Below are 25788 nucleotides of genomic sequence, written 5' to 3'. Positions count from 1 at the left end.
CTTTGCCGGCTGACATTAAGTCTTTTCCTCCATGCTGCTTTGTCTTTTCTCTAATCACTGACAAGACCTCTTCTTCATTCTCCCTGGGTATAATTCAATTTCTGCCCATCTTACCGCCCTTCTTCTCAAACCCCCATTGCTTTTTTTTCTGGTATATTTAACTTTAATTCAATTCATGAGGCATGTGTTGATCACCTATTATATGTAAGTAATTATGACAGATGCTAAGGTCTGTATTAAAACTTTCTGGTCTCTGGGAATATATTTAAGGATTATTTCTACTTCTGGTCTTGTAGTTTCTAATAAAAGAACCACTGGAACATCTATATTTACTGTCTATCTACTCATTTGGCATTTGCTACACAGCTTTTTTATAAGTATGCATACAACTCATCATTATATCCACCGTGGCAATTACAATCAAATTCTTATATTTGGTACATACTCCAATAATTACCTTAAAAAATGAACAAGTAGCTGACAGAAGTCAGAAGTTATCTCCATTCCTTTCATGAAAATACAAAGAGATGAACATTCTGAGTTTAATTCCTTTATTTAATTATATGTAAAGCTACTTTGTGTACATGACAATTAAAACAGAAAAGGGACAAAGCCTTTCCCAAAAAGAACAAAAAAGGGAAAAGAAGAAATCATTTCTATTTCTTCTATATGGTAGTACTTTGTTGAGTACCGATGGAAGAGATAGATCAGTCAGAAGCATTCATTTTAATGTGTTGGTAAAATATAATTGCTTTTGGTATGTATTTTGCTTTGATATATATAAAGATACTGAAATGAAGTTGTGCTACCTCATCTTACTCTCATTTGTAATACATTTACACAAACAAAAAAGGTAAATCCTACTGGAGGAGGACCTTTATCAGAGAGATATGCCCCAATGCAGTACAGAGAACACCAAGAAAATCATTTCTTCTTCCTACCCTGAGATTCCTCATCTAAAAACTTAGAAGAATGAATGAGATGGTCTCCAAGTTTCTATGATTCATACACACATCAATTTATACATCTGGATATATAGTTAAGGCTTCATACCCTGGCTTCATAATACAAGGTTTGGCCAGGTTACTTGCTTAAAGCAAAAGTGATGCATGGATTTTTTCTCTCTTTCTCTCCCTCTCTCTCTTTTTTTTTTTTGGATACATGTATTTTCTAAAAACCATCTTTCTTCCTCTGCCTTAAAAGTAGCAATGTTCCAAACATGAGTCATTCCTTCAGCTTAGATCCGAGAGTAAAGAGGATACGCAGCAGCGCCACAACAGCTGACATTAACTAAATGAAATACACCTTTTTGTTGTTACTAAGCACAACCTAATAAAAGCTAAAGATAAGAATTTACTAATAACTGAATGTCTGCTCACAGTTAAACTTTAACACAAAAATTCAAATTTAATTTAATAGAAAACTGATAATGTAAATTATGACATAATGGAAATAAGTTAAAAAGCAACTTTTAAAAAATAAAATATACGTATATAGTATTTGTAGTAAAAGAAATTGACTTAACATAAAATTTTCTTCATTTCTGGCTTGAATCCTTACATGACTATTCCAGATAAGAATCAACATTTTTTAAAAATTGTTCTTCATCATTAAGATATTCCAAGATAATATTTCCACCATTATATAAAGGACAATCCTCCTTAGCAATCCAGGTTTCCAAAGTATGGTCCAAGGGTAAGGCTTCTCCTGAAGTAATGTGACATAACCTTAATTTCTGTTAAGGGAAATAAATTAAAGGAAATAAATCATGCTGTAATAAACAAACATGCTGGTATACAGGTATCCTAAAGCTTTTAAAGAAAAATTATAACCAGTTGTTACCTTAGCTGTTAATTTGTTATTATCATTTTTAAGACTGGTTAAAGAAGCTGCAAAGTCTATGACCTTTCCAATGCTCCATCGGTGGCAAAAGAACATTGGTTTGCTCTTCTCTTTGCTCCCCTTAGGTAAGAAAACTTGAAAGTAAACTCTTTCTTTCTGTAAAAATAAAAAGTTAAAATACAGATTACACACACACACACACACACACACACACTCACATATATAAATAGAGAGCATCTGCTTTTGTTCGGTGATCTGTCTTCCTCTCTTCTTGTGGTTAGATGACTAACCTCTAATGATGTATCTTTTAGTGGGAATATCACTCACAGTACCCAAGAATCCACCTAAATGCATATGCATAGGACCTAAGGTCCTAGGCTGGGTGGTCTGTGCAAAGACAAGATGTGACATAAAATTAGGTCAATCAAGGTCTTTTCCTGGGATTTTATATTCAAAAACTAGGAGAAGGGAGGGGAATTTTTTTTTTTTTTAAGGAGTTTGGTTTTTTTGGGACACCTGGGTGACTCAGTTGGTTAAGCATCTGCCTTCAGCTCAGGTCATGATCCCAGGGCCTGGGATTGAGCCCCATACCAGGCTCTTTGCTTAGCAGAGAGTCTGTTTCTCCCTCTCCCCGCTGCTCCCCTTGCTTGCGCTGTCAGATAAATAAAATCTTAAAAAAAAAAAAGAGCATAAATACAAAAGGAAAAATTTAAAAGCTATAGCCTCACCCCAAAAAAAGAAATAAAAGAAAAAAGAAAAAGACAAGCATCCGTGAGGATCAGAAATGAAACAAACACACACAAGTGACAGGTAGGCAGGCTAAGCCATAGACTTTCAAAGCTCCAGAAGAGAAAGCAGTAGTCAAAAGTTCAGCTGTGGGTTAGAGGGAAACAACAGTGGCACATGGGGATGAAGTACCTGGATGGGGCTCACTGCCTGGAAGCAGAGGCTAGCACTGAGTTTGTGCTCCAGGAAAGGACGCTGAAGAAGGTGCGGCTGAATGCTAACTTAAGATACTTCTTACAAAACATAGTATTTAGGAAGGCAGGGAAGCACAGAGAGAACCTCCTGACAGTGAACAAAGCCAAGGTCTTCCAACTGAGTAAATGGATCCATAATAATCTGAAAAGCTCTGCAGAGCAAAAGCACAATCTGAGTAGACTGGCCAGTGGAAGAAAGTGCAAAATTGCTAAAGAGGGAGAGGTGAGTGACCACAGTAAGCAATACAGCGGGAACACCTCCTACTTAAGACAGACATGTGCGATCTATAAATGGAAATTCAAAACAAAGGTTAACTTACCATAGGCAGATGAACTAAACAAACTTGAAAACGATACTTTTATGGATATATCCATAAAAAGGGACCAAAAAGGTATGAATCAAAAATAGGCAGAAACGAAACAAGGCAAGCTATGAAGATCCAATGAGAAATATAAACATTTTAAAATATAGTTTCTGAAATAAACTCAAACAGGAGAAATTTCAATAATATTCAATGAAAAGGTTTAACTGATTGGAAGATGTAATTGAGAAAGTCCTCTAGAATGTAGCACAAATAGGCATAAAGATAGAAGTTATAAATCCAAAAATATGTCTAACAAAAGTTAAGAGAAGGAAGCAATATTCACAGGTAATGACTATAATTTTCCAAAAGTAAAAAAAAATAAGTCAAATTAAAAATGTACCTCCAGGGCCAACTTGAGCAATCAAAATAAATTCATATGTAGAAACACTGCACTAAAATTAGAAAATATCATAAATTCCTAACTACCAAAAAGAGACTGATTACCCATAAAGCAACAAGACTGACAGATGCTTCCTCAATAATAAACAGTGACCAATGAATAGTGTATTAAGAGAGTTGAGAGAATCTAATGGACAATCCAGCTCAAGTGAGGGCAAAATAAGAGCTTTTTCAGAAGACTTGAAGTTTACCAGTGAAGACTCTTAAAGGAATGAACTATAGTACTTATTCAAAATAAAAGTGAGTCCTAAGGAAAGGAGAAATTCAAAAAATATGTTGATATTTTTTAACAGCTACTGATTTAAAAAGAATCCTGTGTGAACAAAGATGAAGGGATGAGACACACTCAACTGGACGTGAAAGCATGTCAAACTCCTTGTCTTATTCAAGAGGATACAATACTAAGTAACTTTAGATTCTGAGAGAAAAATTGGTAATTATATATTTTAAAAATTAAAAATGTAAGCACATGCCTAATATCATGTTATGAAACATTACAGTGGAGATTCTAGAAAATACAGTACAGAAGATGAATTAAGCAGTATAATTACTGAAAAATTAAAATTGAAACAATCCTTATTTGTTAGTGGGGTGTGATTGTTTACCTAGGAAATGAAGGCAAAGAAAAAAAAAATCACAGAATTTGGTGATGTGACTGAGTAAGATGAACAGGAAACACCTTTTTTTCTCTATATTGGCAGTAAGTACCTGGATATAGAGGTAGATGGAAATATTCTGTTCACAACAGAAACAAAACCCATGAGATAATTAGGGATGAAAATAAGGAATAAGATTTAAATGAAGAAAAACAAAATGTTACAGAAGACAAAACAGGAGCTAGATAAATGAAAGACTTACAGGATTCTTAGACAACATTACATATCCTACAATGCAAATCCAAAGTGAATCCCTCAGAACGATTTCAGTCAGGACTTACAGTCCAAACTAGCTGGGAGAGTGAATTTTACTTTACCTAACTTACAGAAATCACTAAACAATGTATTGACCTTTTACTCAGTTGCTTACACCTAGTGAGTAGGAAGGAAGCCAGAATCTCCACTACAAAGAGGAAGAGTTCAAGAGGGTATAAATCCTCCTGAGAATACCAAAGGGGGCTTCTTATAAATGGCCAAACCTTTACATCCTATTGGCGCTAATATCACAGCTTATATTCTTGTGGGAAATGGGGGGCATGGGAAGCCACATATCTAACACTATCCTGTGTTCTCTCTTTCTATTTATAATGATTTCTCTCAGTTTCTCCATTTCTCCTTCAAAGAATCTAAAATCTTTAAAGTTACCTACTGGAGTCTGTCACTCAAAACCTTGTCCCATCAAGACAACCATGAAAATTTCAAGAGGTTTTTTTGTTTGTTTTGTTTTGTTTTTACCATAGTTGACATACAACATTACATTAGTCTAGGTGTATAGCATAGTGATTTGACAAGTTTATACATCATGCTATGTGCACCACACAGCTACCATCTGTCCCCATACAATGCTATTACAATATCATTGACTATATTACAACGCTGTGCCTTTTATTCCCATGACCTATTCATTTCATAACTGGGAGCCTGTATCTCCCACTCCCATTCACCCCTTTGACCAACCCCCCACCCATAGTTTAATTTGAATATAATAAGGATGAATAATATGGGTGAATAAAGAATAAAACTGCTAAGAAAAAATACAGATGGGACTTACATTATTGTATTAGGACATTCTATAAAGCTATTGCATCATATCAAGTCGGTACTGATATGAGTAAAAAATGAGTGGAATAGGAAATCCAAAAATAGACCCAGTAAAAATAAATCTTAAACTTATTATGAATTGAAATACCAAATAACACCTTCAATAGGAGAAATGATTTAATAATTGGTGATGACAAAATTAGCTAAAAAACTGGAAGAAAATAAAATTGGGTCCTTAGCTCATAGTTTATGCTAAAAACAAATTCTGTATGGATTAAAGACAAATGCAAGATGCAAAAAAATAAAGAAAACCAAAGCAGGAAAAAAAAAAGACAAATCTTAGAAAAAAATAACCACTGATAATGTCAATGAGATACATAAGAAAAATCAGAGTATTAGATTTTGAAAAAAGTAATTTCCAAAGCAAACTGATTATAGATAAAAAAAAATTTAACATCTATTATACTCCAAGAATTTCCATAAGTTGACCAAACAACATAAAAGGATATGAGTATGGGTTAATAGACAACCAAAGAGAAAAATGATCAAAGGATCATGGGTGACTAAAAGAGCAGTTACACATGGCCAACAAACATATTAAAAGATGCTCAAACTGAACAGTAGTCAAGGACATGCAAACTAAAGCAATTAGAAATATCTTTTTATAGCCATTAGACTGGAAAACATTAAAAAGGATAACAGCTACTTGCAAACCAGGGGAGGAGGAAAGGGTACTTTCATGTCTGGCCCCAAGAGGCAGTATATTAAACTGGGTAGGTGGGCAGCCTCATCCTGAGTGATCTTAAACAACTTCAGATTATTCATCTGTGAAATAAGGACACAGAGTACAGAATATCCTAGTATTTCCAGTTACGGAATGTACCAGCAAATGTGTGTGTATTAAGAGATAAAAAATTTAAAGCCACAAAACAATGCTCGGCATGGTGTAATCAGTCAATAAAAGCTGACTTAATAACTGCTGCTAGTAGAAATGTAAATTCTAAAGAATTTAGATAAAGAAATGTAAACTTCTTTATAAAGCAGTTTGGCAACACCTACAAAGATTTAAAATACACATACCCTTTGACCAAGCAAACATTCCTTGGAATTTAGCTCACAGAAATAAGAAACCAGATTGAGACTATTTAGCACAATAGCCAAAACTAGAAACAAACTGAATGTTCATCAAGAGAAAAATGGCAAAAAAAAAGACCTGTATATCCAAACTGGAGTATTTACCTAGTTTTTTAAAGAATGATTTAAAGCCACACCAACTCCCTTGAGGGAATTTCTGCTTGGCATGAATGAAAAGGATATATAGAGATAACGATATATAGCCCACCTAAACCTGCCTTATTTTTATTTATAGCCATAATCACTATTTGACATGGTATCGTATATAATATTTAATAGCCATTATCACCCCTTGGAATATAAACTCCATGTTGGCAAGGACTTTTATTTACTCTTGTATCCCCAGGGCCTAATATATAGTGAGTATTAAAAAGAAAAAAGTGGTGACTAAATGATATGATGCCATTTTTATAAAATAATGAAATAATAACCATAAGATAATTTGTGTTTGCATACATATACAAGTAAACATTTCCATTTATGTAAAATTATATGTATACACACATACACATGGGTGTGTGTGTGTGTGTGTGTATGTATATATATAATATATGTAAGTACATGTGTCTAAATACAAACACATTTAATGCAAGGGGAAAAGTTATAGCTACAGACCTGTGGCATTCCCCACAATAAGCTATGACCTGTGTTAAGAACATGGCTTCTGAAGCCAGCCCACCTGGTTTCAACTGGTAGTTCTCCACTTAGTAGCTATGCTACTAGCGAATTACTTAAACTTTTTGTGCCTGAATTTTCTTACCTTCTAGGCAGAAATAATAGTGCCTATATCAGAAGCTCCTTGCAATGATTAAATGTGTTAGGAGAGGGCCTGGAACAAAGTAAGTGCTATACAAATTTTTACTATTATGTTTCAGTAATGAAACAACTGCAAAGTAATCTGAACAATATATTATTGGATACCTTAGGGCAGCCCTTGTCAACCTTGTCACTACTGACATTTTGGATCAGAAAATTCTTTACTGTGGCCACTGTCCTATCCATAATAGGAGGTTTTGCAGCATCTCAGGCCTATACCCACTAGATACCATAGGATCCCCATGTCCAGTTGTGACAAGCAACTCTAGGGGACAAAAATCACCCTCAATTGAGAACCACTGCCTTAATGGGAAGGACATGGGCCAAGGATGGTGTGTTGGTTTTTCCCCTTATACATCTTTTAAAGGTTACACTTGTAAAAGCATGTACTACATTTGTAATTTTAAAACCACCAAATCAAGATTTCAAAAAAAAGGGAAAATGTTAAGAAATAATCACCCAACAATGACTATAATCAATGGTTTTAAACCAGCAGAATAAAAGGGAATATAGAAAATGTAATCAATACAAAAGACGTGAGGAGAGAGGAAATAATCAAAGGAAAAGGTTGATGAGCAAAAAGCATAAGATGGAAGAAATAGGTTCAAATGTATCAGTGATCACAATATAAATGGATTCAACTCACCTATAAAAGATACTATCAAACTGGATTAAAGAAAACAAAGTCCAGCTATATATTGCTTACAAGAGACACCCTAAAACAAAACAGAAAAGTTAAATATAAAGGGATTTTAAAAAGATGTAATAGTTAAGTAGTCACTAAAAGAAAGCTCGTGAAACAGTATTATCATTCAAAATAAGATTTAAGGCAAAATTCATAAAGATATAAGAAATTCCATGTACCTGATAATAAATATGTATAGAAAAACCATTAGAATTACAAGAAAGAAATCCGACAAAACCAGTTATAGTGGGAGATTTTAGCACCCTCAGTCTCAGACTGATAGATCAAGCAGACCAAAAATTAGTATGCACATACACACACAGACATGCATAAGAATACACACAAATGGGTGAGGGGTGGTGGCAGGAGAAAGACTGCAAATGACTAAGCAAAAAGGGCAAGATGTAAATAATTGGTACCTTCGGATAAAGAATATGGAAAAATTCTCTGTACTCCTCTTGTAACTTTTCTCTGTTTAAACTATCAAGTTAAGAAAAAACCCCACACCCGAACAAGCTGAAAATAAATTCACTGCAAGAAGATGGAAAAAGATCAGAAAATCTAAGCAAAGTAGATAAAAGGAAATATAAAAGCAGAATTCAGTGACACAGAAAGAAAAAAAAAGGCAAAAACAAAACAGTAAAGAGGGCACTAAAACCAAAATATGGTTCTCTAAAACAACTAAAACATAAATTAAAACACACATACACAAACCTCTAGCAAGATTGTTCAAGGGGCAAACAAAGTATCAATAAAAAATATTAACATTGAAATGGAATGATTACTAAAGACACAAGAGAGATTTTGGAACATAAGAAAATAACGAACAACTCTTTAACAATAAACTGGAAAATCTACACCAAACAGGAATTTTATTTTTTTTAAGATTTTATTTATTTATTTGACAGAGAGAGATCACAAGTAGGCAGAGAGCAGGCAGAGAGAGAGAAAGAGGGAAGCAGGCTCCCCGCCGAGCAGAGAGCCCGATGCGGGACTCCATCTCAGGACCCTGAGATCATGACCTGAGCTGAAGGCAGCGGCTTAACACACTGAGCCACCCAGGAGCCCCCAAATAGGAAGTTTTAAGACAAATTAATGTTTACTATAATTTGGGGTGGCTCAGTTGATTAAGTGTCCTGACTCTTGATTTCAGCTCAGGTCATGATCTGAAGGTCCTGACACTGAGCCCAAACACTGGCTCTGCACTCAATGAAGAGTCAGCTTGAGATTCTCTCTCTCCCTTTCCATCAGCCCCTCCCCCTAGTCCATACTCGGGTGCTCCAATTCTAATAAATAAAATCCTTTAAAAAAAAATTTACCAAAATTTCGAAGAAAGGGCTACTCAAATAAACCACAAACCATTTAAAACATTGAAATAGTATTCAAAATTCTCCCCTCAAAAAAGGCAACAGATTCAAAGGTTGTTAATACCCTTTAAAACAACCCTTCAGGAACAAATAATCCCCACTCACTACAAAGATTTCAAAGAATAAAAAAGAAAGCTACTCAATTTTATGTGTATAATATAGGTACTAATATCAAACACTAAATAATAGCTCATCACTTAGTGCATTTTAGAAGAATTACATACCAGAGTCAAGCAGTTTATTCTGGAATATATGGATGATTCAACAAAAATATCGATTAATGTAATTTAAAACATTTGTAAGGTAAGAAAAGACACCCAATTATCCTATTGGATGTAGAAAAAACTTACAGGAAGAGTTCAAACCTATTCATGATATAAATTCCTTGCAAACTAGGAATAGAAAGAAGTACTGCTAACCTGATAAAGGCTACTACCAAAACTGTATAGCAAACACAGCATTTAATGATGAAACGTTAAAGTCATTTGCATTAAAGTCAGAAAAATGATGAAGATGCCTACTCTCACCCACATTATTTCAGGACTTCTGGAGATCTCAGCCAATGCACTAAGATAAATAAGGAGAAGAAGAAAAGAAAATTTGGGGGGAAAAAAAGAAACCTACGAAACTGTCATTCACAGAAGATATGGCTACACAGAAAACATCCCAGAAAATCTACAAACTATGGGAACTATTAGAAAGGTTATTTGCTAGACAGAAAGACAACATACAACAATGAGCAATAACCATTAGGAAAATGTAATTTTTTTAAAAAGATGTTGTCACTTAAAATGGCAACAAAAATGATGAGGAGCCTAAGATATATAAATATGTGTAAACATTATAAAAATGTTAAAGACAATTAAAAAAAAGACCTAAAGAAAAATTGGAAATCATTAGATGTGGATGAGAAGAATCAAAACTCTAAAAGATGTCAACTGCTGCTAATCTAAAATGTGAGAATTCCTATCAAAATTGCAATTTCAAAGAACAGGACAAAGTGATCCTAAAATATTTACAAATGAATAAAGTACCAAGAACAGATGTGGTTGGAAGCAAAGAATAAGGTGGAAAGACTTGTCCTACTTATTACAAAACTATGATAATTAAGACAGTTTGCTCTTGATGCAAAGACAGACAAACAGACCAAAGGAACTGAACTGAGATCCATAAATTAATCCTAAATGTATAGAACAAATGTATAGAACCCTACTGGGAGGAAAAAATCTACTTCACTTACAACTAAGTTCCAAATGGAACAAAGAGTTGATAATTTTTTTTTTTTAACTTTTAAAGGATGATATAAGAAAAGAACTTATTTCAAAAAGTACAAATCTTAAGGAAATTAAATTTGAGTACATTAAAATTCTAAAGTCTGAACCACTAAAGAGTCAAAAACAAAGTGAAAACAAGCCATAGACTGAAAAGAATGTGAAACTTGTTTAGTCAAGTTTAGTCAAGAAAGCATTGGAACTCAGAATATATAAAAATCCTATAACCTTTTTTTAAAGTGTGGGGGAAAAACACCCAACAGAAAAAATGTGCAAAGGACATGAATAGTTCAGACATAAAATGGCCAATAAATCAATGCAAAGTAACTGAACCTTATTAGTCACAAAGGAAATTCAACTTTAAACTTCAGTAAGATAGAAACAAGAAACACTGAAAACTCTCAGATACTATAGGAAGGAGATAATCTGTACAACCACTGACAACAGAAAGTTGATACTATCTAGTAAAACAGAAGATGAGGAAACCCCATGACCCAGCTTTTCTATTTCTAGATATATTCCTTAAAGTACCATTTTTCAATCTGATTGATGGTCTCCATCCTTTAAGGGTTATAAAATCAACAATCTTTAAATGAAACAGAACAAAAACCAGCAAGAGTATGTAACACATAAGGCTAGTATACAACAGAACTAGGTATTACTTACTGAAACTGTGTTAAGGTACATATATACATATGTATGCATGTATGTACATATGTACTGGGATATTATATTAAATATAATTGATATTATGGAATCTTAAAGGGACCACCCTAGAAAAATGTTCCCACACATACACAAGGATGTTCACTACAAGAACAGTTTATAATAGCAAAAAAATTAGAAAAAATCTGAGTCTGTTCGTTAGGAAAATGGATAAATTGTGGTATATTCATACTATGGAATAATGTGCACCATCAAAATGGTATCAAAATGAATGAACTAGACTAAATGTATCCACATAGGTAAGTGTTAAAAACATGATGCCAAGTGAAAAAAAAAAAAGGTTGAAAAAGAATGCAGATGGTTCACTGATACTTTGTAAAGTGGAAAAAAAAAAGTATTACCATATCATACTAGTAACAATACATTATCAGGTTCAGATTAGCTGTTACTTGATGGGTGAGAAGAGTAAAAAGGGAGCTTCAGCCGTCTCTGGAACACTTCTGTTTTTCAAAAATCTCTGAGACCCACCTGTGGCAATGACTTATCTCCATCAGCATGCATTTTTAATTTCATCAGTGCTACCTTTGCAGCTGTTTCACTATTTTTTGCACCTTTCCGTCGTTTACTTGCTATCTCTCCAGTCTTAGAATCTAAGAAATAAGTATAAGCATATAGACACACAGAATTTTTACATTACATTTTCCAGAGTTCTACCAATTACTATTTATTAGTTATGGCCTTGAAATGTATACAAATTACATACAATGGAACTATATAGAGACCACATTCTTTTTGTTGGTATTATTTTACATGACCATTAAAAAAATACAGTGAGGTTGACCTAAGCAATCCCCATGTCAAAAAACTCACTGTTATGTGCTTTTTTCCAATTTAAGTCCATTTAATCCAAAACAACCGCTAACAACTCTGCAAAAAACTTTGAGATTTGGCTACAGAAGATCTTAAATAAAGGTACTATCCTAATTCAGAATGAAAATTCTGAACATATTGCCAGAAAGACTGGTCTAAGTCACAGACACATTCTTCCTGGTGCTTCAGATTATCAGCAACATTCATAAGATAGCTGATGAGACTTAAGATTCATATTTAAAGAAAGGAAACCATTATATTGGCCTTATGAATACCATGTCTAGCCATGATAGTTAACCAGCTGATCTAAGTGGCCCAGTAAAAGAGAACATCTGGTAGGGCACATCCATAGAATTCCCAGTTTTTCACTGGTCACACAGCCCTTGTGAGAAATACGGTCACAAAAATGTCATCAAAATCTATACCAAGTTATAAACATTGAGGCCATAAAAACACCTTCCATAATGTGCCAGCTGATCAAAGAAGCAATACTCTGTAACAAATATACAGCAATAAGGAAACAACAAAACAAGCTTTCTAGATACTTGCCAATAATATCTTTAACAAGTTTCTGAGTGGCAGCCATACGAGGCTTAGGAATTTCCAGTTTTTCACATTCATGATTCGATTGATGACGGTGCCTATGAGCAACAGAAGAGTGACACTACTTCATAAATTAGCATACAACTTAAACAGATACACAGAATTTGAATGATCTCAGTGATCACCTCAGGCAAAAATTCTTCTCACAATAAGGACATTTAACTGGCACAAGCTCTCTTTCAGCACAGTCCTTGAATGAGCATGGGTAAGATGTAGGCTTATCTGACTTCAGTTTCTCATTGATTACAGTCACCTGAAAAATGTACAAAGGGGAAAATGGCATTATATATTTCACATTTAAAGCAAATCAACATCTATTTTGGAAGGCAACATTCATATCGCTTTTGCTTAAACTTGTCAGAACAACTTATGTACTCTCACAGAACAGATTATAATAAGGTGTGAGAAAGGATTACTCTGCTGACTGTTCTACATTTTCATACTTTCTTACTATGGTATATTTATCTTCTAAGTCAAGTTAAAATGACTATTCAGTTACTCTTCATAATTTTAGTCTTCTACTCTGTATCAGTCCTGAGATGCCCCCATAATAATATGTTTAGGTGATCATTTCATCAACCCTCAAGTGGCAAGTCATAACTACTTTCTATGCTGATTTTAGGAAGTTAAATATATATTATATATATGTATGAGAAAATTTAAAAGTATGTTTATCCATGATACAGAAGGTTAAAGATGGTTTTTACAATGATACATTCTCTATTTTGCTACATGCTCTATTCTGCATTTTTTATTATATTACCAGCAAATATTGAGGAAGAAGAGATTTTACAAGATTTAAAAAAAAAAAAAAAAATCCAGGTCAGGCTAGTTTGAGTTTTAAGTAACTAGGTTTTTAGAGTTGAATGAATTTAGTGAAATAATCTCTTAAAATCTACAACCAAAGAGCATTCCTCTATATAAATGGTAGTTATATCTTGTTGGAATTGACTATTTTTCCAAATTTGATCTAATGGTAAAATTATTTTCATTTCATGATTTAAGGAGATCTTAATTGACATTCTATGAGAGACAAGTGATATCGTAAGAAAAAGGAAAGCACAGAGAAGATTAACAAGCTGAAGAAACATCAATATGTTTACTATACGACTACTTCCCTCCAATTAATTTGCACAGTATCAAAATGTTAATTTTCATTTTCCTAACATAAATCACCTAAGCCTCAAAGGACCAGATTTGGACTGAAGCTCATTTAACTTTCTATAATTGAGAAAACAGATATAAAAATCCTTAGTAAAGTGCTTGGTAAATGTTGGGCAGGAATAAAATATCAACTGAAAAATGTAAGGCACAAAGCTTTCTGCCAAATCAACTCGCTTCAGTTTAACTTCCTTCCTTTCTCTGACAAAAGGAGATGAAGCAACTTATAAATATGAGAAAATTACCTTTGGTATGGTGGGGTCAGCTTTCTCTTCTTCCCTCTTGGAATTGAACTGCTCTCTAGGAGGAGGCCTAACCTGGTGAAGCGCAGCTGTGACTAGTAGGAAAATCTGCCTAATTCTGGATTTCCTTTGCAACCTACACTACACCACACTAAGCTTCATCATTCAGTTTCCTCTGTGAGTAGTAACAGTGATATTTTGGCTTCTATCTAACTGCTCTTATCAATCTTTCAATTAGATCAGAACTGGAGTGAGGATTTTATTGTTCCTGGTGATTTTGGCTTCTATCTAACTGCTCTTATCAATCTTTCAATTAGATCAGAACTGGAGTGAGGATTTTATTGTTCCTGGTGATCTAAGGCTGATTGAGTGAGAACAATTTGTAAATACCGAATCCTAACACTAGGAAATAAGGACAATGAACAAAATGGTGGAGGAAAACTTGAAGGAATATATGATGAAAATGTTAACTCCATTGTAGATTTAAAAATATAGAGCCTTGGGGCGCCTGGGTGGCTCAGTGGGTTAAGCCGCTGCCTTCGGCTCAGGTCATGATCTCAGGGTCCTGGGATGGAGTCCCACATTGGGCTCTCTGCTCAGCAGGGAGCCTGCTTCCCTCTCTCTCTCTCTCTCTGCCTGCCTCTCTGTCTACTTGTGATCTCTCTCTGTCAAAGAAATTAAAAATAAATAAATAAATAAATAAATAAATAATAAAAATATAGAGCCTAAAGCTGTAAGTGGGCTACCTAAACCTAATTGCAATGTTTAAGATTGATAACAATTTATAACTACCAAGGAAACCAATTTTTCTTTAAAACAAACTGAGAAAAATAACAGAAAATGAACTAAGAGCCTCTTTACAGAACTGGTTCAGTATGCCAAATTTTAATCTGTGGTACCTTGACTGGATTTAAATTCAAATTCTGAATGAAAGTACATAAATACAAGCATTTTATTAGAACTAGTAACATACCTCAGGACAGCTGTGTGACTCCCTGCTTCTGTGTTCAAGGCTTAAATAATTTAAAAAAAAAAAAGTTCAAATTCAATCAAGTAATGTGCTTAAAGATAACTGTAGTAATTAGATAGTTAGTATCCTTAAGAATACTCACACTACATTAAATGGTTAATGGTTAGTATCATTAAGAAGACTCACAATACATTAACTCCGCATATAAGAATAAACTGAAATGGCAGACAAATTAAAGACAGAGCATCTAGGGGCACCTGGGTAGCTCAGTGGGTTAAGCCTCTGCCTTCAGCTCAGGTCATGATCTCAGGGTCCTGGGATCGCACCCTGCACTGGGCTCTCTAATCAGCAGGGAGCCTGCTTCCCCCTCTCTCTCTGCCTGCCTCTCTGCCTACTTGTGAACTTTCTGTCAAAGAAATAAATAAAATCATAAAAAAAAGAGCATCTATAGTTTCAAAAGTTTCAAAACCCAACTGTTCAATTTCAATATGAATAAAAATAATTCACCACTCTAAACTGCCTCTGAATGCTTCAAGGTATGTGCAAATACAAAGAGTCTTTTAATTCCTTTTATTTGTCAAAGACCATCAGGAATAAAATGTCAAAGAAATGCTCTACTTCTGAAAAATATGCATTACTTTTATTTAATCCTAATAAATCTTTGAGTTACCTTCTGAAGATAATTAATTTTTTCCATATTCTATTTAATAAGTTAAATGCCTAAAACATGGAAGCACCTGGGTGGCTCAGTAGGTTAAGCATCTGCCTTCGTCCCAGGTCATGATCCCAGGGGCTCTGGGATCCAGTCCTGCATGGGGCTCCCTGCTCAGTGGGGAGTCTGCTTCTCCCTCTCCTCCTTCTGCCTGTATCCCCACTCATGCTCATGTTATCTCTCAAATAAAATCTTAAAAAAAAAAAAAAAAGAAGAAGGCCTAAAACACAAAAGTTTAATTACAAAGAAAAGACCTTTTTCAAAATCTTTGGTTTAGTTCCCAGGTTTTATCTTGCATGTGATGTATATGCAATGGACATGTGATATCCAATTTAAGAAATGTATAGGCTAGATTCTTCATTTTAATTAATGAAGTACCTGGATTGTTTTCTACCCTACTCTTTATTTTTTTTTTAAGATCTTATTTGTCAGAGAGAGAGACAGACAGACAGTGAGAGCACATGTGCACCAGCAGGGGGAGCAGCAGGCAGAGGGTGAAGCAGGCTCCCTCCAGAGGAAGGAGCCGGATGCAGGACTCAATCTTGGGATCCTGGGACCATAAGCTGAACCAAAGGCTGATGCTCAACCGACTGAGCCACCCAGGGAGTCCCTTCTACCATATTCTTTATATTGTCGCTATGTTCTCTCATTATGATTACAAGACCACAATATAACTTCTATGTAAAATCACAAAGACAAATTCATTTCTGAAAGTTTAAAGTTTACCCACATGTATGCACAAGTAATCAGAGCCTAGGACTATATTTTCTAAGTAATTACTATAATATAAAATATCAGTGGCTAAATTAAAAACTATTTTAAATCATTCTGCTTTTCAGAAATAAATCTCATATTACAAACACTAAAATTACTCCCAAATCCTGTATAAAAATTTAACTTACCAAAATACTCCTGAACAACCATCACACACAAAAGGAAGAAAATCTAAAATTGAGGGGGAAATGTTACATGCACTGGTCAGTATCTGATTTTGACTTAGTTTTCTTAAACAAAAAGATCCTTAAAGTACTGAACTACCTCTATAGGAGAACTCTTCTTTTTGACCTATATCCTAGTGTAGGAAGTAGTAGTTAAATAAAAGCTATCACAACCTCAAGCACTCTGGGAATGACTGGATTATCAGGAGATTAAATGTTCTTTGTAGTAGTGTGCTAAATCAGAAAAAAAAAAAAAAAAAGTACTGGGGTTTTTTGGATGCCCAGATTTATTATGTGTTCTGAGTACTGTATGCTGCAAAAATCCTGCATTTGAAGTGAAAATCCTAGGTTTCAATTCTGATTCCACAGTTTACTAACCTAGCAATGCTAAGCAAAGTGTTTAATAGTGAAGTTTTGGGGCAATGAGAAGATGACAGTGTAGGAGGACCCTAAGCTCATCTCCTCCCACAGATACACCAAGATAAAAGCTACCCCTGAAAAACACCTTAAGACATGAAACAGACCTTCCACGCTTAATGCTACAGAGGGAGGACATACTGGAAGGGTAGGAGTAGTGGAGACACAGTTGGGATCCAAACCTGTGGTAAGACTAGACATAAATAGGGACACAAGCACAGAGAAGCTAGAGGATCAGAGCCCATACTAAGCACCCCAGCTACTGGAAACCTGCATTGGGAAGAGAAGTCCTCATAATATCAGGCTTTGAAAACCAGTGAGGCTAAACTTCGCAAGCTTTTAAAATCAGCAGGGGTCACCTCCAGGTATTTTAACAATCTTTTAGAGCTGGAAGCAATAGTAAACGGAGTCCTCACACTTAAAAAGCTAGAATAAGTAACTGTTGGCAACTAGCACAGAAATAGCTGTTTGAAAAACACCTGGGTATTCATGAAGGCAATTTATTTACTAATCTCAGAATGTGCACTAGAGGGACAGGGTTCTCAGACTTGTCCAAGAACCGAAGTGCTAGAGGGCACCATTTCTCTTTTCCTCTCCCAGATTAGATAGCAGGGGCCTTGGAGAAACCAGCACTAACACTCTCCAACTACCTTGCTAGCAGGGTGCCTCTGTCCATGCATTCACCTGCCTTCCTACCCCATCCAATCCGCTCACCTCAGCAGACTCCCTCCAAAGGGGCTCCTCTCCTGCCGTATCTCCAAGCAGTCCCAGTAGGGACCAGTGCCACTCCAAAGTGACTCCTGCCCTGGGGAAGTGGGGGATAACCCCACACACAGCACGCCCAAAGTTCTAACAGCTTTTAACAGGCCACTCAGGGAGAAAGCCCCACCATTCAGTTGGACCATAGAGGCTGTCTGCGCACACCTACTCTGAATGCTGGCTCAGCCACTTCCAAGCCCACCAAGGCCTCTCAACAGTGCAGGAACCAAACTCTGCCCAGTGTGCCCACAGGAAGCAAAGTAGGTCACTGCAGCCAACAGGGCTGAAGGCAAATGAGGCTCAGCCACAATAGTGCACATGCAGCCCACAGAGAAGACACCCCGGAGCACCTGGTTCTGGTGACCAGGTGACATTGTACTACAAGCACCACAGGACCTCTTCAACACATGTACACTAACTTTCAAGACCAAGATACATAGCTTATCTCCCAAATACATGGAAACAGAGTTACACAATATGAGAGAAAAATATGTCCCAAATTAAAGAACAGGACAAAAAATCACAGCAAAAGAGTTAAAAGAAACTGTGATAAGCAATATATCCAATAATGAAAACAATAACAGTCACAAAGATACTCACTGGACTTGAGAAAAGAGTGGATGAAATTCAGAGAACTTCAACATAGATATAGAAAATGTAAAACAGAACCAGTTGGAAATGAAGAATTTAATAGCTGCAATAAAAAACACACTAGAGAGAACAGATAAGGGGAGCAGTGGAACAGACCACAAATTCAGAAGACAGGATAATGAAAAGCAACCAGGCTGAAGAGTAAAAAAGAAAAAATAATAAAAAATTAGAATAGGATAGAGGAAATCAGCATCATCAAGTATACTAACATTCACATTATAGGGATCCCAGAAAAGAAGAAAAGGCGGCAGAAAACTTATCTGAGGAAGGAAACAGATATCCATATCCAAGAAGCAAAGAGAACCTCCAACAAGATGAACCCAAGGAGGTCCATACCAAGACACATAATAATTAACATGACAAAAAGTAACGAAAAAGAGATAATTTTAGGTTCACCTGGGTGGCTCAGTCGGTTAAGCATCTGACCCTTGATTAAAGCTTAGGTCATGATCTCAGTGTTATGAGATCAAACTCTGCATTGGACTCCATGCTGGACATGGAGCCTGCTTAATGTTATCTCTCTTCTCCTTTTGCCTCTCCTACCCCCTTCCCAAAAGGGTAATTTTAAAAACAGGAAGAAAAACTTAAAAAAAAAAAAAAAAAAGCTATATACAAGGAAAACCCCATAGGGCTATTAGCTAACTTTCCAGCAGAAATTTTATAGGCCACAAGATAGCGGCATGATATATTTGCAGTGCTGAAAGGAAAAAACTTGCAACCAAAAACACTCTACCCAGCAGTTATCATCCAGATAAACAAAACTTAGAGTTCATCACCACTACATGAGCTTTACACAAAACACTGAAGAGAATTCTGAGTAGAAAGAAAAGGCCCTACTAGAAGAAACTTATGAAAGGAAAATATTTCACAGGTAAGAGCAAACATATAAGGTAGTAGACAAAAATCACTTATAAAACCAGCATGGAGGTTAAAAAGCAGTAAAATGAATTGTATCTACAAAAACAAGTCCAATGATACACAAAATGATGTAAAATATGACATATACATACAACGTGGGTGGGCGAATAAAAATATAATCCTTTTAGAACAGTGTTCAAGCTTAAGCAACCACATCAATTTAATATAAATTGCCATATGCATGTTACAAACCTCAAAATAACCACAAATCAAAAACCTATAAGAGATATATACAAATAAAGAGAAAGGAATCCAAGCCTAACACTAAAGAAAGCCATCAAACCACAAGAGGTAACAAGTAACAAAATGGCAATAAGTACACACTGTTCAATAATTACTTTAAATTTAAGTGGAGTAAATGCTCCAATCAAAAGATACGAGACAACCAAATGGATTAAAAAACAAGATCCATCTAGATGCTGCCTAAAAGGGACTCCCCACAATGTGAAGGACACACATACAACTCTAAGTGAAGGGGTGGAAAAACATACCATGCAAATGGAAGCCAAAATACTTACAGCACACAAAATAGACTTCAAAACAAGCATGGAAGCAAGAGACAAAGACACATAATGATAAAAGGAACCCAACAAGAGCATATAACAAGTATCTATACACCCAACATAAGAGCATTCAAAAACATAAAGCAATTACTAACAAAGGGAGAAACTGACAGCAATACAATAATAGTGGGGCATTTTTTTATTTTATTTTTTTAAAGATTTTATTTATTTATTTGACAGAGCAAGATCACAAGCAGGTAGAGAGGCAGGCAGAGAGAGACTGAGAGAGAGGAGGAAGCAGGCTCCCTGCCAAGCAGAGAGCCCGATGTGAGACTCAATCCCAGAACCCTGAGATCATGACCTGAGTCGAAGGCAGAGGCTTAACCCACTGAGCCACCCAGGCGCCCAATAGTGGGGCATTTTAACAACTCACTTGCATCAGTGGGTTAATCATCCAAACAGAAAATCAATATGGAAACAGTGACTTTGAATGAAACATTAGACCAGATGGACTTAATACAGACACAGAATATTCCATCCAAAAACAGCAGAATACATTCAAATACATACACTCTCTAAGACAGATAACCTATTAGGCCACAAAACTAGTCTCAATAAATTTAGGAAGACTAAAATCATTATCAAGCATCTTTTTTTTAACCACAAAGGTATGAAACTAGAAATTACAAGAGAAAAAATCTGGAAGGAACATAAATACTTGGAGGCTAAGTAGCATGCTACCAAACAATGAGTGGGTAACCAAAAAATCAAAAAGGAAATTAAAAAAATACATGGAGATAAATGAAAATGAAAACAGTGGTCTAAAATCTTATTATGGTCAAGTTAACCTATTACAAAGGAGGCAAGATTAAATAATGGGAAAAAGACAGTCTCTTCAATAAATGGTGTTGGCTGGGGCGCCTGAGTGGCTCAGTGGGTTAAAGCCTCTGCCTGCAGCTCAGGTTATGATCCCAGGATCCTGGGATCGAGCCCCACATCCAGCCCCACAACCAGCCCTGCATCGAGCCCTGCATCGAGCCCCGCAATGAGCCCCGCATCAGCAGGGTGCCTGCTTCCTCCTCTCTCTATCTGCCTATCTCTCTGCCTACTTGTGATCTCTCTGTCAAATAAATAAATAAAATCTTTAAAAAAATAAAATAAGTGGTGTTGGGAAAACTAAACAACTACCTGTTAAAGAATGAAACAAAAAAAAAATTCTTACACCAGGCATAAAAATAAACTGAAAATGTATTAAAGACCTACATGTGAAACCTAAAACCATGAAACTCCTAGGAGAAAATACTGGCAATAACTTCCTTCCTTGCGTCAGCATTAGCAACATTTTCTAGGTAAGTCTCCTAAGGCAAAGGTAACAAAAACAAAATAAACTTGGAATTATAACAAATAAAAAAGTTTTGTGAATCAAAGGAAAGCATTAACAAAAAGGCAGCCTACTGAATGGAACAAGATATCTGCAAATGATGTATCTGAAAAGGGATTAATATCCAAAATATATAAAGAGCTTATACAACTCAAGATTTAAAAAAAAAACAAATAACCTCATTTAAAAAAATGGGCAGAGGCCCTGAATAGACCTTTCTCCAAAGAAGATATAAGAATGACCAATAGATACAGGAAAAGATGCTCAAATCACTAACCCTCAAGAAAATGCAAATAAAAGCCACAATGAGATATCACCTTATACCTGTCACAATGGCTCTTTAAAAAAAATTAGAAATAGAAATACCATTAAAAAAAAAAAAGAAGGGGCGCCTGGGTGGTTCAGTGGATAAAGCCGCTGCCTTCAGCTCAGGTCATGATCCCAGGGTCCTGGGATCGAGCCCCGCATCGGGCTCTCTGCTCTACGGGGAGCCTGCTTCCTCCTCTCTCTCTGCCTGCCTCTTGCCGACTTGTGATCTCTGTCTGTCAAATAAATAAATAAAATAAAATCTTTAAAAAAAAAATACCATGTGATCCAATCATTTCACTACTGGGCATTAACCTAAAGAAAATGAAAACACTAATTCAAAAAGATATATGCACCCCTATGTTTACTGCAGCATTATTGTCAATAGCCAAGATATGGAAATAACTCAAGTGTCCAATGATAGATGAGTGGATAAAGATGTGGTACGTAAGGGATGCCTGGGTGGCTCAGTCGGTTAAGCCACTGCCTTCCGCTCAGGTCATGATCCCAGCATTCTGGGATGGAGTCTTGCATCGTCCAGCTCCTTAATCGGCAAGGAGCCTGCTTCTCTCTCCACCTCTGCCTGCCACTTTGCCTATTTGTGTGCGCTTGCTCTCTCTCTCTCTCTCTGACAAATAAATAAATAAATAAATAAAATCTTAAGGAAAAAAAAAAAAGATGTGGTACGTAAATATACTACAGAATAATACTCAGCCATAAAAAAGAATGCGACCTTGCCGTTTGTGGCAACATGCATGGACTAGAGGGTATCACTATGAAATAAGACAGAACAGACATACCATATGATTTCATTTACATGTGGAACTTTAAACAGAAACAAACAAAAAACCTGACTCTTAAGTACACAAAACAAACTGCTGGTTGCCAGAGGAGAGGTGGGTGGGAGAATGGGTGAAACAGATAAAGGGATTAAGAGATGCAAACTTCCAGTTATAAAATAACCAAATCACAAATGAAAAGCATAAGGAATGTAGTCAATAATATTATAATAACATTGGATGGTGACGATGATGACTACGTTTATCATGGTAAGCACGGAGCAGTAAATGAATTGCTAAATCTCTATATTGTGCACCTGAAACTATACAGTCAAGTGAAGCTGGTATGTCCAATCGCACTTTTACAAAGTGAAAACAAAAGGTACATTTTAGAGAAGACTACAGTTGCTCCCGAAAAGGTCTCATTCTATAGGGTACCTTAACTAAAACAGAAAGAGGTCCTATCATAACCCAAAGGGATCCCTGGATAATTGTGCCTGCAGGACCAGGGAGTCTGAATACAGTTCTTCTACCTCAGAAGTAAGTTAAGTGAATTGACACTGTTGTTCTGAGGTATGAAACTGTGAGCATGTTGCATACCAAAAAAAGTATGCACTCATTTGTCAACAAGAAGAAAATGAAGCACATAATATTCTAACTTCTATGTCTCTTTCAAACTGGAAAAATTATACATGCTTGCTATTTTGAAACTCATGATGATGAATTAGATATTATATGCAGACCAAAAGGACCTAGAGGGAAGAGTTAAGATCAAGGTAGGAAACTATGTTTCTCTCCATACAGAAGCTAAGCGAGATTTAGGATACTCACTCAATACCCTCTAAATCCTAATCCTCTCTCCACTACTCTGAAGAGGTAAACCCTGGACTCATTTCATATATATTTATATCTTAAGAGATCCCTGAATTTGGCAGATACCACGGACTTAGTAATCAGGTATACCAGAGATAAACATAACTAACAGTCAAAACCAATTGGCTAAGCTTCTCTATGAAAGGAAATACAGGTTTTCTGAATGGCTGGCCATGACAGCCAGTGGTAAAATATACACATAAAGACTGTAAGTTAGAAGAACATAGAGGGTAGTGTGCCCTTTTCCCCCGCTGCCCACAGCAAGTATCACTAAACCATTATGGCATTCCCAATAAAACTGGGCTAAATCTCCGAGTCCTCTTTTCACCGGGTACCTACAACCAATAACTGAAGCTGCAAGGAGAGATGAAACCTATTTGCCACCCTATGTAGTAACTGTCAACTGTGATGGCACACATTTGAAGCAAAACCCAGATACCAAAGACTGAGCATTCTGTATCGCTCTAATGCTTTGGAAACTTCCCTGTCCAAGTGTAGGACATCTTAAAGCTTGTGCCACACTTCCACTGGCTATTAGATTGGGCTCTCAGTTGACTGTATAGAGAACATCACTTTACTAATGCTCCAAAATGCACATTATCCTGAAAGCTTTTCTATGGAAAAGACTGTATTTTATACCCTCCTATGTAGTTCCAGCACCAAAATTGATGCTTGGTAAATGTTTGTTGAGTCAACAATATTCAATCAAAGAACTGAGTGAGCATAAAGATCATTTAGCAGAATAGTCTGAGGACGAGAATCTGCTAAAAGCTAAGGGCATTCTCACGAGAAGCCACGAAGACAGGTGAAAAACTGAACTCACCCGACTCCATCTGACAGGTAAGTAACAGATTAAAAAGTTTGGAAAGTGGCTTGCCCAAGGTTGTAGTGGCGGGATCAGAGGGGAACACAAGTCTCCCGACATCAAAAAGGAGTAGGAAGGACACAACAAGTTCTTGGCCAGGGACACTCGAAAAACAAAGGGAACGCTGCAAGGCACGTTTTCGGAAATTGCATGGTTCGCTTCTAAAGAGACCACAAGTCTCTTCCAAAGGCTCTGGAGCAAGAAAAAAATACCAACACATCTCACTGCAGACCCAGGAGAGACGAATCCACCCTGCCTCCTCAGGCTTCACCCCGCCCCAGCACCCCCCTCACCCGCCACCACTATCAGTGAAGACACAGTGGGACCCAGTCTACCATGCCCGGAGCTAAGGACTGCTAGATCACCTCGCTGCCGGCAATGCTCCACCTGACAGTGCTGCCCTATGTCCAATTCCGCCATCACTGCGCCGCAAGAGGCGGGGCTACGGCGCCCGCGTGGCGCCTGCTGGGAATGTGGCGGGCCTCGGGGCGGAGCCTGCCGCCGGGCTGGTGCAGCCACTGGAAGGAGTCAAGCTGTTGTGAGTGCGCGGCGTTGAGAACGTATTTACGATCCAGGAGTCTAATGAGGCGGCGCGAAGAAAAGGGAGTTGGTTGGTTTGTGTTCTTGGGCAGAAGACTTCGCATCCTCTCCTTAAGGAAATATCCAGTTATTCACCTGGAAGACTGTGCATGCGGAAGTTCCCTCCCTGCTGCAACCCAAATCGGGGACGACCTCACGAGGATTGTCTTTTTTTAATTGATGTAAATCTCCGAACCGGCACAGTGCTCGGTACAAGTATTTGCAATCATCAAGTGAAGAAGGACCTTACTCAATTCCGCATTTGTCCTGCACCATTGTTACTTAATAATAAAGTAAATACCTCTTGCAAGGGAATCATTAGGCTTGTTAAAAGTAAAGTGGTTTTTATTTTATTTTATGTTTTTAATTCGGGGGAAGGTGAAAGTCTGTAGTTCTGAGGTCCCGAGTGTGTACTGAACCGCGTTGAGTCCCTCAGTTTAGAGAGCCCCGTCTCATTTAAAACAGCTCCCTGAAGAAAGCTTGCGATTCTTTAAGGAAGAAGGGGAGTCTCATGTACTTGATGAGCCACTTCAAAGGCACCAAGGAAATAGAGGCTCTTCTAGGTGGAGTATGAATGGATGTCATTCCATTGGTGTGACACCAGACACGACTCAGAGTGGGATGAGCGGCGATCAAAAACGTACTCATTTAAAAAAAAAAAAAATACTCATGACATGAACTGGAAAAATATTCAATACCTTGTGTATAACAGGGTCTGTCTAAATCAATATTCATTTGAGAAGGGGAAAGGGTGAGATTGGGAAACAGTTACTACTTCAAGGTTTGCTCCTGCATGAATCTGTTTAAGATTTCCATCTCAGACTTGCTTGGGTCCCTGGAAAAACTCTAGATTTTAGAGCTAGAAGCAACCTAAGATATCATTTAGTTATGCCAGCATCAGTTTTGTTTTTGTTTTAAGATGAGAGAACAGGGTCACAAAATTTAAATGATTTGCCCAAATTAATGGAAGAGCCAGAACTAAAATTCAAGTATCAAAGACTTCTGGTATTCTTGAATTTAAGAATCATTTTTAAGAATC

The 25788-nt window shown here is 36.5% G+C and overlaps 1 protein-coding gene across 2 annotated transcripts; it reads right to left on the bottom strand.

The window, feature by feature from the left end:
- Positions 1-1381: 1381 nt before the first annotated feature.
- Positions 1382-24613, bottom strand: ZFAND1 (zinc finger AN1-type containing 1). 2 transcript variants are annotated; one of them, XM_032869115.1, is made up of 8 exons: positions 24536-24613; positions 16683-16725; positions 15072-15111; positions 12821-12948; positions 12642-12733; positions 11751-11872; positions 1843-1998; positions 1382-1735 (listed from the first exon to the last, which is right to left on the bottom strand). In XM_032869115.1, exons 1-8 carry the CDS (start codon positions 24588-24590, stop codon positions 1565-1567), a joined length of 807 nt encoding a protein of 268 aa, XP_032725006.1. In that variant the 5' UTR covers positions 24591-24613; the 3' UTR covers positions 1382-1564. The 2 variants fall into 2 exon arrangements, with proteins under 2 accessions (XP_032725006.1, XP_032725005.1); XM_032869114.1 differs by having other exon boundaries at positions 24506-24603.
- Between the last annotated feature and the right edge of the window lie 1175 nt (positions 24614-25788).

Source organism: Lontra canadensis, unplaced genomic scaffold (genome assembly GCF_010015895.1).
Source record: "Lontra canadensis isolate GAN:19392208 unplaced genomic scaffold, GSC_riverotter_1.0 scaffold37, whole genome shotgun sequence".
NCBI lineage: Eukaryota > Metazoa > Chordata > Mammalia > Carnivora > Mustelidae > Lontra > Lontra canadensis.
Note: the sequence above shows the minus strand (reverse complement) of the source record. Positions and strands in the feature narration are given on the sequence as shown.

Excerpts from the sequence above, each read along its gene's own strand:
- ZFAND1 (XM_032869114.1), bottom strand. The coding sequence starts at position 24,590 with ATGGCGGAATTGGACATAGGGCAGCACTGTCAGGTGGAGCATTGCCGG. Across the intron at positions 12,949-15,071 it reads AGTCACACAGCTGTCCTGAG|GTGACTGTAATCAATGAGAA; the intron begins GTATGTTACTAG and ends TACATTTTTCAG. Across the intron at positions 1,736-1,842 it reads ATAACAAATTAACAGCTAAG|AAATTAAGGTTATGTCACAT; the intron begins GTAACAACTGGT and ends TTCCCTTAACAG.